The sequence below is a fragment of the Haliotis rufescens genome, unplaced genomic scaffold, assembly GCF_023055435.1.
Source record: "Haliotis rufescens isolate VD_foot unplaced genomic scaffold, xgHalRufe1.0.p SCAF_4, whole genome shotgun sequence".
Lineage (NCBI taxonomy): Eukaryota > Metazoa > Mollusca > Gastropoda > Lepetellida > Haliotidae > Haliotis > Haliotis rufescens.
Window position 1 is genome coordinate 19,374,431 of NW_025964112.1, and position 20,300 is coordinate 19,394,730.

A 20,300-nucleotide genomic window follows, 5' to 3' on the forward strand; every position below is an offset into this window, starting at 1 on the left:
ATGAGTGTTCAGCTGAACTGTATATTTTATGCAAACTAAAAACTAATCTGAATAAAAAACTGAATTAATATGTTGTGCAAATTCTTGCACAATATGTGCAATTTGTTCAAGCATCTTCAATCCAAACCATTCTGACAATGTTATATCAAGTTATGAAATATTTAAGTTGTTTTCTACATACTTTTTCAGTAACGACTACCCTTGCCCCAACCACAACTACAACCACTACAACTACAACAACTACTACAACCACAACAACTATTCCAACAACAACTACTCCTGAGGTGGATGGTAAGTATGTTAAGCGACCTGTTTTATTATGATCATGAGGTGGAATCTCTAACCATTCCTTGTTTATCCTGAAAATCACAAAATTGAGTGTCATGTAAATAGGGAAGCCTCAACAACTTGTCAGATATGAATAAGAATAGGAATGGAATCAGTCTTACTTGAATAATCTAACTACTTGATCGCAACTCTTTCAGAAGAATGTGATGTTAGTTTTTGACATAATTGGAACTCATGTGACTTTACTGAATTATTATTTCATGGTTTCTGATCAGATTGTTCCAGTACCAAACTGGATCTGGTCTTTGTTCTGGACTCCTCCACCAGTGTCACAGAGCCCAACTTCAAACTCATGTTGGACTTCTTGAAGAACTTCCTCTACGTGGCTAACATCGATGATGGCAATGTCCGAGTTGGTGTAGTCATTTATAGCACCAAGGTGAGCATCCAGTTCCACCTTAATGAATATGCAACAAAGAGAGATGTGTTTCTTGCCATAGACAGAATACCATACCAGTATGGCAGCACCAACACCTTTGGAGGTCTGAACACAATGAGGACCCAGATGTATGTTCCCGAAAGAGGTGATCGACCAGATGTCAAGAATGTGGCTGTGGTGATCACTGACGGTGTGTCCAACATCAATGCCAGGAGAACAGTTCCAGAAGCAGAGTCTGTAAGAGGTGCAGGCATCCACATCTATGCTATTGGTATTGGTTTGGCTGACACAACTGAGTTGGATGGAATAGCTAGCAGGCCCATTAACGAGAATCGGTTTACAGTACAGGATTTCAAAGAGCTCAGAGGTCTACGAGACAAAGTATTCACCTCATTTTGTCCAGTTGTCACTACTCCAGTTCCACGTACATTACCACCAAAAGTTCAAGGTAAGTTACATGGTTTATAGTTCAATTTAACTTATACTAGAAATCGCAGGTATATTTCATTACAAAGGTTCTGTTTTTTGTAATGTTTGTTTTGCATTCAGAAATCCTTGAAAGGTTTTGGCATCATGTTGTAATCATATGAATGATATCTGTCCATTGGCTTCTTTTAGCTTCATTTAAAACTATTTGAACCCCAATTAGTTGTTAATTCATCAAGTTTGATATTGTCTTGTTTCTTCAGATTGTTCCTATGCCAAACTGGATCTTGTCTTTGTCCTGGATACCTCCACCAGTGTCACAGAGAAGAATTTCATTCTCATGAAAGATTTCCTTAAACACTTTCTGTATGTAGCCAACATTGATGATGGCAATGTTCGTGTTGGTGTAGTGATCTACAGCACCAAAGTTAGCATCCAGTTCCAAATGAGTCAGTACACATCCAAGCGCCAGGTTTATGTAGCCATAGACCAAATACCTTATCAGTATGGAAGTACAAATACCTATGGAGGACTGAACACTATGAGGACTCAGATGTTCACTCCAAGGACAGGAGACCGACCAGATGTTGACAATGTTGCCATTGTCATCACTGATGGTGTTTCAAACATAAATTCTAGGAGAACAATTCCTGAAGCTGAAAGGGTGCGGGAGCAAGGAATCCATATATATGCCATTGGCATTGGTTTGGCTGATACAACAGAGTTGGATGGGATAGCAAGCAGACCCATTGAGAAGAATCGATTTGCTGTTCAGGACTTTGATGAACTTGTTGGTCTGCGAGATGAAGTGTTTTCTTCCTTTTGTTCAGGTATGCTGCTCTCAAAACTGCAATACTGTTTGTATGTTTATTGGTTAATTCATTCCTGTGTTGTATGCAGAAAAAATAGCACAGTTTTTCTATTTAACTCCAGGGATCTGTACTGAACTCAAGCCTGTAATATTATATTTTATTTTTTTCATTTGATGTGACAATTGAATGTATTTTAATGTTGGAAACTTGTATTTAGCCATTGCTTTGTGCTAAATAAAAGTGATATACTTTTACATGAACTTCATTATCTTCCTGCACTTTGAATGAACTTTAATCAGAACCTTGTTTGTTTATTTTTCAAGTTCATTCAACAACAGCTCCAACCACCACCACAACCACAACAACAACAACACCCTTACCAACAATACCAGCTAAACTTGATGGTAAGATAAAATCACTAACAAGAGCTGTAACACCATACCACTGTGTTGGTGCAATGCAGGTTGCCATACTTGTATCATGAGGCTAAGTGCATGCGTCAAAGGATGGTTGGATAATAGAAGTGTATTTGGTGACATTGGGCCTCAAGTAATTTTCACTAAATAGGTTTGATTATCTGCACATTTCAGTGCAAAAGAATGTATCATAACTGTCCTGTGCCCAACTTGTTATGATGTGTACACATTTCAGAGCAATGGGTTTCCCAGGATAGCATTCAGAGCTGAACCTTTTGAGCAGATAAGTAACAACATCGAAGGAAATTATTCTAAGAAATAAGCTACATACCAATAATAAACTGTTTCTCAGGTTTGTGTCTTTCCAAATGAATGGGAGAAGGTTTGAGCTTTGTTAGCGACTATAACACCAATTGTCTACAACATATCATAAAGCTACAGTGACCATGAATAGATGTAAGTGTAAAATACAGGAAATAAGCACACACCATTTTATTGTAAGTAAAAAAAGCATGGTTAACAGGTTTTATTACCAATACCCAAGAAATATATCTTTTGTTACTTTTGTATTATTAAATAAACTAGAATATATGAAACTAAAAGAAAAATGATCCAAAGTTTGTTTAAAGATTAATAGACTGACTATTCATCTGCCAAATATAAATATTTGTAGATATTGTTCATGATGATCATGCTATTTTCATCTTTCTGTGGACTGCATCTGTGGTCTATTGGAAAAGCGTCCGCCCAGAGAGTAGAAGGTTTGGGGTTTGATCTCTGTCTATGTCATACCAAAAGACATTAAAAGATTGTACTTGTTGTTACCCAGCTTGGTGCTTGACATTATGGTGTTAAAACAAGGACTGGTTGGTTCGGAGTGAGGTATTCATGTTAAACTGCATCATGGTATCTCAGTGGGTTTGCTCTATCAAATCAGCATTAGTCCGAACTACTACAAGCAGCCACACACACACACACACACACAAACACACATGTGCATGCACGTCGCTATATAAGTGCAATAATCTTGGACGACAACTTAAACCCCATTTCACCTCACCACTTCTCTTTCTCTGTATCATTGCATGTGTTTAATACAATTCCAATCTAAGAGGTCAATTTACAGATCAACACAAATTTCTTCGGTTGTGAAATATGGGTTTCTGCTCCGTATGATACCAAGACAAGATGAGTAATTCCCTTGTTGATGTTATTCTGTTTCAGACTGTGCTGATGCCAAGCTTGATCTAGTATTCGTTCTGGATGCATCTACAAGTGTCACAGAGCCCAATTTCAAACTCATGCTGGATTTCTTGAAGAACTTTCTTTTTGTGGCCAACATTGATGATGGTAATGTTCGAGTTGGCGTTGTCATCTACAGTACCAAGGTATATATTCAGTTCCACCTGAATGAGTATTCCACCAAGACAGATGTCTTCAGTGCCATTGATGCTATTCCCTATGAATATGGCAGCACAAACACTTTTGGAGGATTGAAGGCAATGAGGATGAAGATGTTCACTCGTGCAACAGGAGACCGTTCCAAAGTAAAAAATGTTGCCATTGTGATCACTGATGGTGTGTCCAATATCAATGCCAGAAAAACAGTTCCTGAGGCTAAGAAGGCTAGAAGAAAGGGCATCCATATCTATGCTATTGGCATTGGAATTTCAGACACAAGGGAGATTGATGGCATTGCAAGCAAACCTATTGAGGAAAACCGCTTCACTGTTCAAGATTTTAGGGAATTGATTGTCCTTAGAGACAAAGTCTTCTCCTCATTCTGCCCAGTACCAGCAAAGCCTCTGCCAACACTTCCACCAATATTAGATGGTAAGATTTATTAGCTGAAGAGTGCTAGCATGAAACAAATGCTACTCGTTTGAGACTAAGTAAGAGAGAGAGAGAGAGCATGCTTCTAAAGGAGATATTAGAAATAGAAATGTATTGTATCTTTGTCTCTTTTCATTGTAATTCCTGACAGATTATTCATACAGTTTTGAAACTGGTTGGCAATTACTCTACTCAATTCAGTGTATTGACAAGGGTAGCCCAGTTGTCTTATGTGCTGCAACAGGTTGGTCCCTTGGGCTTACCAAGAACCTATGATCTTGGGTTCAAATCACAGATTTGCCATGATTATGATGTCATTGGTTTGGCAGCATCATACCCATTCCCTGGGTTTCACCAAGGTGGTAAACATCTAAGACCTGCATCTGCTTCCTCTTTTCATCTACTGATGATTTTTATGAAAAGAAGCAAGAAACTTTATCATATTTTATCATTCAGTTTTGAAACTGCTTGGTAATTACTCTACTCAATTCAGTGTGTTGACACGGGTAGCCAACTTGTCTTAGGTGCTGGAACAGGTTAGTCACTTGGGCTTGCCAAGAACCTATGATCTTGGGTTCAAATCACAGATTTGCCATGATTATGATTTTATGTGTCTGAAACATGCTTTAGATATATCGTACAGTTCTTTCAGAGATTTTTTCATATTCCAGATTGTGCAGATGCTATGCTAGATTTGATATTCGTACTGGATGCTTCCACCAGTGTCACTGAACCGAACTTTAAGCTGATGCTGAATTTCTTGAAAGACTTCTTGTTTGTGGCCAACATTGATGCTGGTAATGTTCGAGTTGGTGTGGTTATCTACAGTACAAAAGTCTTCATCCAGTTCCATCTGAATCAGTACAGTAGTAAAAGAGATGTATATGTGGCAATAGATAATATTCCCTATGAATATGGAAGCACTAATACCTATGGTGCAGTTAACACAATGAGGACAAAGATGTTTCTCCCAGAAAGAGGTGACAGGCCAGGTGTAAGAAATATTGCCATTATCATCACTGATGGTGTTTCCAATATAAACTCAAGAAGACTTATCCCTGAGGCTCTGAAAGCTCGTAATGCTGGCATCCACATATATGCCATAGGAATAGGCTTGGCGGATACAACTGAGTTGGATCAGATAGCCAGCAAGCCTCTGGATGAAAACAGATTCACAGCTCAAGACTTCAGTGAACTCAGGCAACTCAGGGACAAGGTCTTTTCATCTTTCTGCCCAAGTGAGTTCTGTTTCATTTTTTATATTTCATTTTGTTACTTATTTCATGCAGGAAATCTAAGATGCTGCAATTTTGTGTGCAGAGTTGCATCTGTTAGCCATGCAAGAATCTGCTGCATGCTGGTTTAGATCCTGGATTCGTCCCAAATGTTTGGGCTTTGTCAGCATCATGGGTTTCATCAAAGATAAAAATGCCTAGAAGTTGTGTTTTACAAAATAGAATGAAGCTGGCATGACATGATATAACTGATATAAGTTCAACCCAGAGTTCACTCACTCATTAAGGAAATTTACCTATCTTGCTTTAATTGTGGAATAATGTTAACTGTAGATTTGAGTGAACAAAATGTCCTTAAAAATAAAATAATGCCTGTTTTGAAAAGTTGTACTTGATAAATAAGATTGAATGAATGTGAAACAATTATTATAGACAACTGTTTTTGAGTGAGATGGTGAGATTGTACACTACTTTTAGCAATATTCCAGGAACAGGTGCTTTATATTGCCAGCACACTGAGATACGATGCTGCACTTTAACATATATAGATACCTGACTCGCACATTATATACTGACTTTGAGACCTACCATTTCTGGTTCTTTCTCCTTTTACACCTTTTGTTATAACACAGCAGAGAATCGTACCACTGACTATGAGCTCTCTAGGCAGATACTCTATCTACTACACCAAGGAGGCAGTTATTTCAGCATATCATGTCAGAGGACAACAATTGTTTTCACATTTTCACACTTGATTATATATACGGGGGAAAACATTTCCATAATCACTGTACTGTCCAATCATCTTTTCTTGTTGATTCCGTAGTCCTTTGGAGAGGATCAAACATATGTGTTCGCTGTAGTTTATTTATTTTGTGTTCTCTTTTTTTCAGTCCCTACCACAACACTACCACCTCCAGCAACAACATCTAAGGGTGTGTCAATCTATCTATATTTGCAGTCATTATCTTCTAGTAAACATGTTTCAGGCAGTGATGTAGGTAACCCTGCATATAAACAGACATCTTTAACATTTTGCTGGTGTTTCCTCAGCAAATAAACCAATTTTTGTGCTTGATAATAAGAACACAGAATAATCTACCAGGACAAGATGCAGTGAATGAATAACCAAACAATTGACTTTTTAACATTAACATCTTTATCAAGGTGGAGAGAACCTGGGAGGAGCCTTAACAAAGGTTTCCTCAGGAATTGTTTGACCATCTATACCTGCACCTCATTTCTAGTAATGCTAAAATTTAGAATGAAAATCTTTACCCTATTGTGTTCAAATTATTGATATACTATTTCTTCTTTCAGAATGCAGCAGCACTCGCCTGGATCTAGCGTTCCTTATTGATGCATCTACCAGCGTCACGGAACCAAACTTTGTGCTTGTTCTGAACTTTGTCAAGAACTTCTTAGCTCAAGCTGACATAGATAATGGCAATGTTAGGGTGGGTGTAGTGTTGTACAGTACTTCAGTCCATGTGGAGTTCCTCCTGCATGACTACACCTCTAAGACAGAGGTTCTTACAGCCATAGACAATATTCCCTACAGATATGGTAGTACTAACACTGCTGATGGAATCAAATCTCTGAGGACTGAGATATTTACTCAACGAAGTGGTGACCGACAAGATGTCCCCAACATTGCCATTATTCTAACAGATGGTGTGTCCAATATTAATGCCAGGAGAACTGTCCCTGAAGCTCAGGATGCACAATTAGAAGGAATTGAACTGTTTGCTATTGGAATCGGGCTTGCAGATACAAGAGAGCTCAATGGAATGGCAAGCCCGCCTTTGGAAGAGCATCGATTCATTGTGGAGGATTTCTCTCAACTTAATAATCTGCAGCAACGAGTGTTTAGTTCCTTCTGCACAGGTTTGCTTGTGTGTTGTGTCTGTATCCTCAATGGGATCTTGTATTTGTTCTGTGTCAGATTTTGTGAAAACTGTGGGCCATAACCCTGTGTCACTATGGTGATGGGTACTGTCTTTCATTACTCACATTCAATTTCACCACATCATCATCCACAGACATGTTACACCATCCTCCATTTCAGATAGGGGTAAGTTTTCATACAAAAAACTGATTCCAAATAACACAACACCATACGTACATAATTGCTTTAATATGAATTTCTCTTCCAGGGTAGTGTTCCGAATGTTCAAATGTTGCGTTGGCATGTGTAAGCATGACAGTCACACACTCAGCATAGTGAAGATGTATTGGTATCATGTTGTTCATGGCGCTATCTCCTTTACAGTACGAGATAACTACCATTACCTGACATCTGTGCTGAGTATGTTTCTGTCATGCATTGGACAAGTTCTTACATTTGGTTTTGTTGTTGCAGATCCTTCAGAAGAAGCCTATGTACATCTTGATATACACCTTCATCCAGCTCCTCCTTCATCAGCTGCGACGTCTAACTTTGACATAACACATATACTGACATGATCATATCACTGGTATTGAACTATTGAGTTCCTACCAATGGTAATCATTTGCTGTTTAGTCTTGTTTCAAAATTAATACTAACACCTTTTGCCTAACAGACTGGCTTCATGAATACAAATTGTTATTTGAATAATCATGATGTTTCAGAACTAAGTACATTTGAATTTCCTGTGTCAGGTAGTCCGAACAGATTTTGAAATGTATCTCTTTAAGATATTTGTCCCAATTCATAAACCAGGTAAATTCTCCCAAATGCTTTTGCTCCTTTGCTTGCTCTGCATTGCTCTGCATTGCTCTGCTTGGCTTTAATCAGGCTGCTCCTGATGCTTCAACATTGTGCTTTCCTTTGTGATGTTATTGTATGAGTTGTCTTTTCAGCCATAATGATTCCACTCCCAGGAGGTGAAAGGAAAGGTATGAACATTTCAGCAAACTAATTATAAGTGACAGTTTTAGGAAGCAGTTAGATTGGATAATAATCTTCATTGGTTAAAGATTTGATTAAGACTTGACATTTCAGTAGTAACTCACCTGGCCTAAAAGCCATGTGAGCTTATGTCATTGAAAGTTGTCTGCCACAACCAGCCATACATTTCTGACTTCTCTGAAATGCCTTGATGGTTTCAGCTTCATGTTGTTACAGGGTTCAAGTTTTTCAAGGTATCAAAATTGAAAATTTCAATATAGGTGCAAGGTATCTTTGATTAAACATAAGAAAAATTCAAATGTCTCTTCTAAAAAGCTTAAAGGGTCAGAGGTTTGAAACTTGGTAGGTGAGATGGTTACCTTGCGTAGTACCAGGTTTGTTTAAGACTTTTATACCATGGCAGCCATATTGCAAAAATATTTATGACTATTGTTCAAAATGTTGACCACCGCACCGCCGCTAAATAAAATATGTGGTTGTTAGCAGTTTGTTTTTTGCAATAGTTCAAGCTGTTATTGATCACAAAAACAGTTCCATGTAAGAGTCATTTTCAAGGAAATATTTTTAGACTGACAGTCTCTTGAAACAATATATCCTTGTACACTCTTCAGTACAGGGAAAATATTTTCCTCTTGTTGCAGATTGTACAGACACTAAGATGGACCTTGTCTTTGTACTGGATGCATCAACCAGTGTAACAGAAAAGAACTTCAAACTCATGCTGGATTTCTTGAAATTCTTCCTTATCCCTGCTAACATTGATGATGATAAGGTCAGGGTTGGTGTGGTCATCTACAGTACGAAGGTCTCCATCCAGTTCCAGATGAATCAGTACATAGGTCAGAAAGGAGCGCTTTACAAGGCCATTGACAACATACCTTATGAATACGGAAGTACCAATACCTACGGTGGACTGAACATTATGAGAACCCAAATGTTCTTGGCAGCAGTAGGAGACCGACCTGACGTGAAAAATTACTGTATCCTAATCACTGATGGTGTGTCGAATATCAATGCCAGAAGGACAATTCCAGAGGCTGTGAAAGCCAGAGATGACAATATCCATATGTATGTTATTGGTATTGGTCTGACAGACACCAAGGAAATTGATGGAATTGCCTCCCCACCTGTTGAAGAGAACAGATTCACTGTTCAGGAGTTCAGTGAGCTGAAGAATATGAGAGATCAAGTCTTCAACTCTCTAAGGAAGGGGTGTCCAAGTAAGATTTTTCCATCTACCATTATTATCCTTTTATCAATATGAAATGCTTTAATATCACATGTTTGACACCACATGACAGGAAACAGTATCAAGCCTAACATATGAATAGGGATTAAATCTTTCTTTAGTTGAATTGCTTCTTTAGAAATGTGTATTTTTATTATTATAAAAGATAGTCAAACAAAATGTGTTCTCAAGAAGATGATTTATTACTTGGAAACTTGGATTCATAATTTTCAAAATTTGGAGATGGAACTTTGATGTCCCGTAAAGAAATGACATCTCAAAATACAATAGGTCAAAGACTGAGTCTATTTTTTACATGACATAATAAAAGAGACAAGCTTTATTTTTAGCTCACCTGACTAACAGTCAAGTGAGCTTTTGTCATTGCACGTTTTCCATGTCCACATCTTCTGTGAAACTTCAAGGCCTATGAAACTTAGCATGCAGGATACCAGCTCTTGTGTCTCCTGAATTTGCCTACAGGGTCCTAATCCAATTTTAGACATGTCTCCAATGACAGACATATTTACCCATTACTGAGCCATTTCTGCATCTTTCTGAAATTTGACTACAAAATATGTTAAGGCATTATCTGTTGTCCATTACATGTTGGTCAGGCCCAGAATTGTTATGCATATAGTTAGATCACAAGGGTGAAATGTCAAGTGCTCCAACGGTATAACAATGGGTGATCTTTTTGTTCCAAAAGGCAATAACTCTACTTTTGAAATGATAAAAGCGACGGTCCAACCTGTCGCTTCCAGTCTGGTTCCCGGATCTATTTGCCCTGCGACAACTAGTGACATGGAGAGACAGAGCCAAGCTAAAAGTTTACGTTTACTACTGAATATATTTCACATATTTTGTAGTGATTATTAGTTTAGAATGTCAGCATTTGTTCAGTCTTCATGAATTGACAGGATTCAAGATAGCAGTAAAATCGCCATAAAAACGGTATATTGCCAACATCAGAAAACAGCGAGATATTGTGTCATCGCATCGGTGAAATAATGCAAACTCGTTCTATTTATCAGCCTTTGTGTTATTTCCCACAAGTTCTCAAAAACTGCAGCATGCAAATCTAACAAATAGTTTTCATACTAACATGGACTTCAATGTGATAAAATTGGAGGTACGCCTACATTTGCAGCACACGAACATCTTTGACAGGCCTTTACCACAGATTAATAATTATTATACAGCTGTGCCTTTATTAATAATTGAAGAATAAATAATGTTTCAGAATAAAACATATGATTTAAATGTTACTTTATATCAACATTTCCTCTCACATCTGATTTTATGGGGTATTTTTACTCTGACAATATTATCAGATATTTTTTTCACAACATAAATGCAAATTTAACCCCACAATCATTCCATGTAGATATGTCTAAATGCATTTATTTTTTGTTATTTATTTTTACATTTTATTTTAACCATCGTCTATTTGACAACAGATGATGCCTGGACATATTTTACTTCTAATATATTCCATCCTGTATTGTCTTATAATTGATTTTATTTAAGAACTAAATAACCAGTCGGAGATGTTTATCATACAATAAAACTGTGCAGGGAGAATAAATCATGAGGGGCACAGCCCCGAGTTGTTTATTCTCCCTACATTACTTTCAGTAATGGGTTTGCCTGGTCCAGACTCTCTTAGATATTGGCTGCCATGGTAGAGTTTGAATAATATGAACTGCAGCATTAAAGAACATTCGCACAATCCAAACTCGCAGAATGTTGTTTAATGAGACAACAATGGCAATCCCCAACTTGCTCACTATTCTGTAGTACATGCCAGCTCAAGACCAAAACTGTTTGTTTACTTTCAGTTCCTATTCCAGTGACTCCAGCTCCCAAGAAGCGTCCAAGTAAGTAAGCTTTGAGTTAAAATTTCACAACTTTTGAGTAAACTGAAACTCATTTTCCAAAAGTTTCAACTGTTAATTAAAAAGGCAATAAACTGATTTATGACCATTACAGTTATTTGTAACTTTGTAACATCAACTTTTATATCAAACTGCACATGAACAGATTTATATACTTTCATGATAATTTCAAAATAGTTTTAAACATTTTGCTTTCATTTATATATATAGTATGTTGATAGTAATGCCTGATGTGTATTTGTGTACTGTTTCTATGTTAATCTTGTTAATGTATTTTAGCTGTGTGTACATGTGTTGGCGTTTCCTCTGTCATCCTGTCATTGTCTGAGAGTGACCACTACCGCTGTCTAAACACTGTCATGGTTGGTGGTTGCATAGTTGTATCTTATGACTGTAGCGTTGTACATGTACCAATATACTGTATCTATATGTTCAGTGTGACTGTCCATTTCTCCAAGTTTTGTCTGATGTATTTGTGATTCTCTTTCTTCTTAATCATGGTCAAAGATTAAATGCTACTGTATGTGTAAATATGTTCCAGTTCAGTACTTCAACTGTAAATTCTCTGAGTTATTTTTCTCTATTTCACTTTGTCTAGAGCAACTTTGTCCATGTTCAAAAAGATATTTATATGGTAGAAAATATGTTTACAGAATGTGGTGTATAGGCAGCTAAATGTACAACTTGAGACATGTATGGTAACGCCAATAGCATAAATGATTGCTTACATAAAGAAACCAATTTCAAGATACAGAAAGCAAAAGAAACATGATATTTTGAAGAAAATTCTTAAAAAAGATATTTTTCTCAGGGAATCAGATTGGTTCATTTTCTGGGACATTGACTGTATGTCATCCAAAATGCCCTAAAGACTACATTTGGTAATGTAAGTTAAACTCATGATAATGTCCTGATGCCATTTTTCTGTATCCAAATTTCTTTTTGTTCCATTCAGCCATGTATGTCGTGCATACTTATAATGATGATTCGTGGCAGGTTATAGACCCAATTTAGCTCTATGTTTCCTCCCAAATCTATGACATTTTTTTAAGATTCCATTATTAGTTAGTCTTAATGATTCCCAATTTAATCCCTTATTTATCTTTCGCTTTCCTTTTGTTTCCTAACTTGTCGAATACACTTACATTATAAATTGCTTTCATTTTGTTTCCTAACTTGTCAAATACACTTACATTATAAATTGCTTTCATTTTGTTTCCTTACTTGTCTTGTAGACCTTAATTATAGATTACTTTCATTTTGTTTCCTAACTTGTCTTAAACACCGACATTATAAGTTGCTTTCCTTTTGTTTCCTTGCTTGTCTTATAGACCTAAATTATAGATTACTTTCACTTTGTTTCCTAACTTGTCTAATACACCTACGTTATAAGTTGCTTTCCTTTTGTTTCCTAATTTGCCTCATGCACCTATGTTATAAATTGCTTTCATTTTGTTTTCTAAAATGTCTTATATGCACATACTTTGCACAAATATCTTTGGGTTTTGGCGTTCACATTTTGTTCAACAATTCCACTTTTTTCGTCCCCTGAAATACTTTGTCCACAGTGATGAAACACTGCCCCAAATGTGTTTCTCATTAATATCTAACCTTTGCACTTCTTCTATTTCAGTTATTCTGCACATACTGTCTGTCATTATTTAACCTGTGTTTGTCAGAACATCAAAAACTTAATTGTTTCTTAGAATATATACTCTTCTGGGTGTATTCCAACCAGAGCAAACTGTTGATTATTAATTCAAATATATATACTGTTTTGTGTACAACTTCTCAGAATATATACTCTTCTGGGTGTATCCTAACCAGTGCAAACTGTTGTGTATTAATTCAAATATATATACCCTGTTTTGTGTACAATTTCTCAGAATATATACTCGTCTGAATGTATCCTAACCAATGTAAACTGTTGTGTATTAATTCAAATATATATCCTGTTTTGTGGACAACCTGTCTTGTTTATAGGATCAAATTGCAGTTACTTCTGATAGATTACTGCATCTCAATCTTAAAGCAAGTTAGGATATCAGCCATTATAAGTAGTATTTATTGAGGCTAAGTGTTGTGATCATGCGGATGAACAGAATTCCCATGTCAACTTTCAGTCACAGGTGAGTCATCAAGGTGTATTTGGTCATCTAGAAAGTAGATTTTCTAAAGATATCAATTATAAGGGTTGATTGATCAGTTCTAAGCCTCATATGGAAGGAATTGCATAAAAGTGAAGTCTTTTGTTGTGTTCTCTTGAGTCAATTGAGGAATTGTTACACTGTGATGAGGGGCTTTCTTTGCTAATGTTCACAGCCTAACAATTTGCTCAAATTGTCCACAACATCATGTAATGTCCACAGCAAGAGATTTTACTATTCCACAATTCCTTCTATATGAGATTTAACAATCAACCCTTGTGTATCATTCGTGTGTTTTTATTACAAGCTCCCAAATAAATGATTGTCAGTTTTTATTTGTCTTCTTATTATCTGCAAATGGAAATATTAATGTAATATGTTTCCTCACACACAATGTGATATATACATAAATGAAAATCATGCTTCACATCTTTCCATAATGTAATTCCATCAATTTATTTAAATTTCATTATACATAATCTGTGAACAAGTATTGTTACTATATGTCAAAAGTCTACATGTTGCATGTTTGTTCATAATCTTACAGTATCTTATACACTGTGTATCTAGATGATAAAGAGCTATAACAAGATCAGTAGACATTCTTTGAATCTCACTAACTCTATGTTCACCAGCTTATCTATACTAAGCAACAGTTGTATAAATTCTGTAATTATTGTTGAAGTATTCTCCAGTCAAACCAGGTGTTTTCTCTACCTGCTGACCATTGTGTGCTTTCAGGTTGTGACAGTGCCAGAATGGACCTTGTGCTAATCCTTGATACCTCCACCAGTGTCACTGAACCCAATTTCAGACTCATGCAGGATTTCTTGAAATATTTTCTTTTCCCTGCCAACATTGATGATGACAATGTTCGAGTTGGTGTTGTCATCTACAGTACCAAAGTTGCCATCCAGTTCCAGATGAGTCAATATATTGGACAAAAGAAAGCACTTTACGGGGCCATTGACAACATACCCTATATGTATGGAAGTACCAACACCTATGGTGGAATAAATGTAATGAGGACACAGATGTTCACACCAGCAACAGGAGACCGACCTGATGTTGAGAATGTGGCCATTCTCATCACTGATGGTGTGTCCAATATCAACTCAAGAAGGACAATTCCAGAAGCTGTCAAAGCACGAGACCAAAACATCCACATCTATGTTATTGGTATTGGTCTGCAAGATACAAGGGAAATTGATGGCATTGCCTCACGGCCTGTTGAGGAGAATCGTTTCACTGTCCAGGAGTTCAGTGAGCTGTCTTCTATGAGGGAAAAAGTCTTTGGATCAATTTGTCCAGGTATTTAACACTACATTTTTTTCAATTCAAAACAATGTGTTAAACATTTGATGTTGAAACATTTTCACCAATGTTTTAGGATTTAGATACTTAGACATTAAATGTGGCACAATAAATAAACAACTTTACCCCAATGTTCTTTAAGTAATGTTCTTGAAATATTTCAGTGTTCTTTTATAACATGTATGCATGTTAAATTGGTTGAGTATGTGTTGGTGTATTTCTAGTGCCTCCACCAACACCTCCACCAACAGTTCCAGCCAAACCAAAAGGTGGGTTCAGATCTACTGTTTTTGTAAACAATATATCTGTATTAGCTACATACAGAAGACTGCTGAATATCACTTTTAATACTGTCATTATTTCATTAAAACAGTTTATAATAGTAGTGACTGTTTCATAGGGAGCAAAAAAGAATATCACTGGCTATAGTAGCACTATTCTATGGATTGTTATATTCAATGATTGAGAACTCAACGTTTCTATCTCCAGACTGTTCCACTGCCAAGATGGACCTTGTGCTAATCCTGGATACCTCCACCAGTGTCACAGAACCCAACTTCAGACTCATGCAGGACTTTTTAAAGTTCTTCCTTTTCCCTGCAAACATTGATGATGACAATGTTCGAGTTGGTATTGTCATCTACAGTACCAAAGTTGCTATTCAGTTCCAGATGAATGAATATATTGGGCAAAAGAGAGCCATTTACAAAGCCATTGACAACATACCCTATATGTATGGAAGTACCAATACCTATGGTGGACTAAATGTAATGAGGACTCAGATGTACACACCAGAAACAGGAGACCGACCTGATGTTGAAAATATCTGTATTCTCATCACTGATGGTGTGTCCAATATCAATTCCAGAAGAGTACAGCCTGAGGCAGTTAAAGCCAGAGATCAGAACATCAATATCTATGTCATTGGTATTGGTCTAACAGATACCAAGGAAATTGATGGAATTGCCAGCCGGCCTCTTGATGACTACAGGTTCACTGTTCAGGAGTTCAGTGAACTGAATGCAATGAGACAGAAAGTCTTTGGTTCTTTTTGTCCCAGTAAGTAATTAGAAATTAATTCATGATTTTAATTTATTTGTCATTACATTGTTGTATCAGCTGTTAAAGCACACTAATTCTGTTCAGAGTGGAGAATGTTTAATATCTTTACAGTTACAGGTATTTGCATTTACTTTCTGTTAGAGAAGGCTTTTTTCTTTTTTCATGTGTTAGCACTGGCAAGAGACTATTCAATGCATTGAATCAAATATTGTAAATAACGTGAACTGTTACTTTTTCTTTGATTTTACCTTTTGGCTTCAGTCTGTTGAACTGAATATTTTAAAAGGAGGTTGTCTTCCTCTTGAGAGATAAGGCACACGGGTAGCTAAGTCACAATTTACTGTGTTTCCTCCATCAGGCCTGCCAGGAAACTATTATCATTGGTTTGAATCCCAGATTCAAATTGACTGTGCTTCTGGGTTTGTAAACACAATACTCATGCTGGCCATGGACCTGCATGACTTTTGGCTTTCCTCCCACTTCAAGCTGACATGCTGTGTCAGGTAACTTAAATGTTCAAAGTGGCCAACTCCCTCACTCACTCTTCAGAGAATAAAATATAATGGTTCAATGCTTTGATATTATGTGGTATGTAGTATATTTGCTTACTAGTAAATTAGGACCTCAGCATATCAGTTCATCTTTTTTCTATGCATTTATATTAACTATGTATTATACACTACTTATCTATTTCTGATCTATCGGAAAGTTGAATTATACTTGATATTGCAGTTTCTTTTGTATTTCTTTCAGTTACAACACCTCCACCAACTACAACAACTTCTACTACTACAACAACTACAACAACTACCACCACTACTACAACAACACCACTCCTAACAACAAAAGCACAAGGTTGGTGATCTCACATGTCAGGATGTTGAAATCTCACAGGTTCACCTGATCTTGATAGAATATTATGTATCCCACCTGAGAGGGATGTATATTTCTGAGTAGGAGAATACATTCCTTACACTTGCCACAAGGAAAACAGGCTACATATGGATTTCTGAGTGGGAGAATAAATCCCTACACCCCTTATAGCCTCTGGCTCAGCAGAATGCCTAAAATCATAGATACCCATCATGATACTACTACAACTTATATCGCTATTTATGCTGTATGACCCTTAAAGGAGTGTCACACAATATAGAAGCCCAAATGACAAGAAAAATGTCAGTGATGTATGAAGTGTACTGTTTGTGGATAAGTTTCCCTTTTTTGGGTCTATTAGACTCTGCTAATAATCAATCTGTTGTGACAGTACAACATGTATCTTCTGAAAATGATGATGGTAGACAAACTCATGTTGTTTATATGCGAGGATATATATATTTTTTTAAATGAAGTGTCAGAGTCAAGTGTCAAACAATGTACTTGATCCCTAGTGAATGAGTTAGGTTTTTTTTATTTTAGATGACTTTCGAAATCATGAGTTCAAAATCCCATTTCGGCCTGATGTTCTTTCTAGGTTTGTCAGCACCATACCCAAGCTCATGGTAAACCTATAAGACCTGCCTAACTTCAGTCTTTTTTCCCACATCAGGGTAACACATCATGATATAACTGAAACACTGTTCAAAGCAACAACAAGCCAAATTCACTCACTCAATAAATGACACACTATAGGAATCTTTGGGAATATGAAATTGACTGAGATTGGTGGTCAAGATCACTTGCTGCCAAATAGGAATGGAATGTAAGGCTAGTGACAACATTAGAGGTGAGGTGAAATGGGGTTTAACGTCGCGTCCAAGATTATTGCACTTATATAGCGACGTGCATGTACATGTGTCTGTGGCTGCTTGTACTAGTCTGGACTGATGCCGATTTATAGTGCTAGCACACTGAGATACCATGCCGCAGTTTAACATGAATACCCCACTCAGACACAGTATACAGACTACGAGCCGACCAGTCCTTGTTTTAGCCCCTTAATGCCAAGCACCAGACAGGGTAACAACAAGTACCATCTTTTAACGTCTTTTGGAATGACGCGGGCGGGGATCGAACCCCAGACCATCCACTCTCCGGGCGGACGCTCTACCACTAGACCACGGAGGCGGTCGACAACATTAGAGTGCCAATAGAGTGTTAAAGATAAAATATGTGATATCTTTGGTGTTTTCTCCACTTGGAAAGATTTTAGTTGATAATAGTGAAAAATACTAAAAACATGAATAATTAAAAAAGCACTTTGCAAAAAGTGGTGTTTGCTCGAATTTGAGCTTCACCGCCAATATTGGTTTTCTCAACCAAGCGTTTATGACAGATGTTAGAGACTTAATACCAGATATACCTCCTATATACCACTGGGAAATGTTTCTGACATGAATGGATGACCTGGAAGATCAAGGTTATTCAGTATGAACTTGGCATTAAATAAACTTGAGTATTTATGATTGAAATTTGACAAAACTTTGTATACATGATCTCTAAGGGAAGATGGTCGCATCAAATTTATGTGACCTCCATATAAGGCCAAAGTCACTGGGGATCAGATTGTGCATGAAATTTCAGATTAGTTCATGAAATATCAAAGTCTTTTGCAATCATTTAAGATGAACTCAAAGTCAACACTTATCATATGTCATGATTATGTCAAAGTCGCTTTGAAGGTCATTCACTCTGGAAATGAGACTTGTTGATAGTTTCATTCAGGAAGTATGGTTTGTAACATATTGAGACAACAATAGTTTGCAACAAGTAATGTTCTCACATGTGATTGGATGACATTAAAGGTCAAGGTCACAAAATGGGAAGTAGACATCCCAAAAAGGTTGTGTATATGCAAGGATATATTATTGAGGATTTATTATTGGAACTTCACAAAACTTTATATACATGATCTTTAGGCAGTGATTATGACTTTGTTATTGAGGCACCGAGAGGCATATAGGACTTTCTGTTCAACTTTGTACTGCACTGGGCATGTGAGAGGTAATGTCAAAGTGGTTCATGATATGTTTCTGGTGGGAAAGTTTTCAGAAAATGATGAGGACAGGCCTCTTTTGTTTTTGCAAGTAATGCAAACACCTTTCTAGTTCTACTATTAATTCATAATAATCAGCAGTCTCTTTGTGTTTCACGTTGACTTATTTTGGGAAACTTTAGACAAAAAGTAGTCATGGCTGGTATGAATACTATTTGATAGTGATTGATAAACAAATAATTATGAGAAAGTCAGATTCATACAATGATCTCTGCTCTTAACAGAGATTTGTATGATTATGGAAAGGGTTTTGTCGCTTTATTTCTGTTTTCTATTTCCATAATGATATATGCTTATGGGTTAAAAGAATATCCTATATAAAAAGATGTCAGATAATAATTCAGCTCATCACATTTAGACTTTGTAATTTCAGACTGTTCCACTGCCAAGATGGATCTTGTTATCATCCTTGATACCTCTACCAGTGTCACAAAGAAGAATTTTCTACTCATGCTGGATTTCTTAAAATTCTTCCTTTTCCCTGCAAACATTGATGATGACAATGTCCGAGTTGGTATTGTCATCTACAGTACCAAAGTTGCTATTCAGTTCCAGATGAATGAGTATATTGGGCAAAAGAGAGCCATTTACAAAGCCATTGACAAAATACCTTACATGTATGGAAGTACCAATACCTATGGTGGACTAAATGCAATGAGGACTCAGATGTACACACCAGGAACAGGAGACCGACCTGATGTTGAAAATATCTGTATTCTCATCACTGATGGTGTGTCCAATATCAATTCCAGAAGAACCATTCCTGAGGCAGTTAAAGCCAGAGACCAGAACATCAATATCTATGTCATTGGTATTGGTCTAACAGATACTAAGGAAATTGATGGAATTGCCAGCCGGCCTCTTGATGACTACAGGTTCACTGTTCAGGAGTTCAGTGAACTGAATGCAATGAGACAGAAAGTGTTTGGGTCATTTTGTCCAGGTAAGTGAAAATCATGTATGGCATGAATAAACTAAAGTTGGATGAACAAATCTGTTTCATATGTAGTTCACAGAGCCTTGTTTAAGCTCTGATACTCTTTAACTTGATAATTATGACTACTGGAATGATGTCAGAAGAAATAGAATCAGATAGCCAAAGTATGTACCTCTAATTACATACTAAGCTTGCACTGAAACCATCTCTCTCTCTCTCTCGACATAGTCTTAAACATGGGAAGAGTTTAATTTACTGGCCTCAACAAAGCTTGAATGAATACTTTTGCATGACACTGAATATGTGCAATGACCATTGAAGCAGTTTGGACTTAGTCTCAAATGAGGAGCATTTGTTTCATGCCAGCACTCTTCAACTAA

The 20,300-nt window shown here is 36.8% G+C and overlaps 1 protein-coding gene across 26 annotated transcripts in view; it reads left to right on the forward strand.

The window, feature by feature from the left end:
• The window catches only part of LOC124132118, a 239,477-nt gene that overhangs the window by 93,705 nt on the left and 125,472 nt on the right, over window positions 1-20,300 (forward strand). For 15 of the 26 annotated variants that reach the window (XM_048382600.1, XM_048382604.1, XM_048382610.1 and 12 more), the window contains 8 exons: window positions 190-291; window positions 564-1,175; window positions 1,417-1,983; window positions 2,289-2,369; window positions 3,606-4,214; window positions 4,886-5,452; window positions 6,343-6,384; window positions 6,770-7,336. The exons of 6 other annotated variants lie outside the window; for them this stretch is intronic. In XM_048382600.1, coding sequence (XP_048238557.1) covers window positions 190-291; window positions 564-1,175; window positions 1,417-1,983; window positions 2,289-2,369; window positions 3,606-4,214; window positions 4,886-5,452; window positions 6,343-6,384; window positions 6,770-7,336 — 3,147 coding nt within the window. Of the gene's footprint in view, window positions 1-189; window positions 292-563; window positions 1,176-1,416; window positions 1,984-2,288; window positions 2,370-3,605; window positions 4,215-4,885; window positions 5,453-6,342; window positions 6,385-6,769; window positions 7,337-8,293; window positions 8,330-8,983; window positions 9,563-11,411; window positions 11,451-14,356; window positions 14,927-15,153; window positions 15,199-15,418; window positions 15,989-16,744; window positions 16,847-19,356; window positions 19,927-20,300 lie in introns of all 26 variants that reach the window. 5 more of the 26 variants (XM_048382613.1, XM_048382615.1, XM_048382616.1 and 2 more) reach the window with 2 other exon arrangements.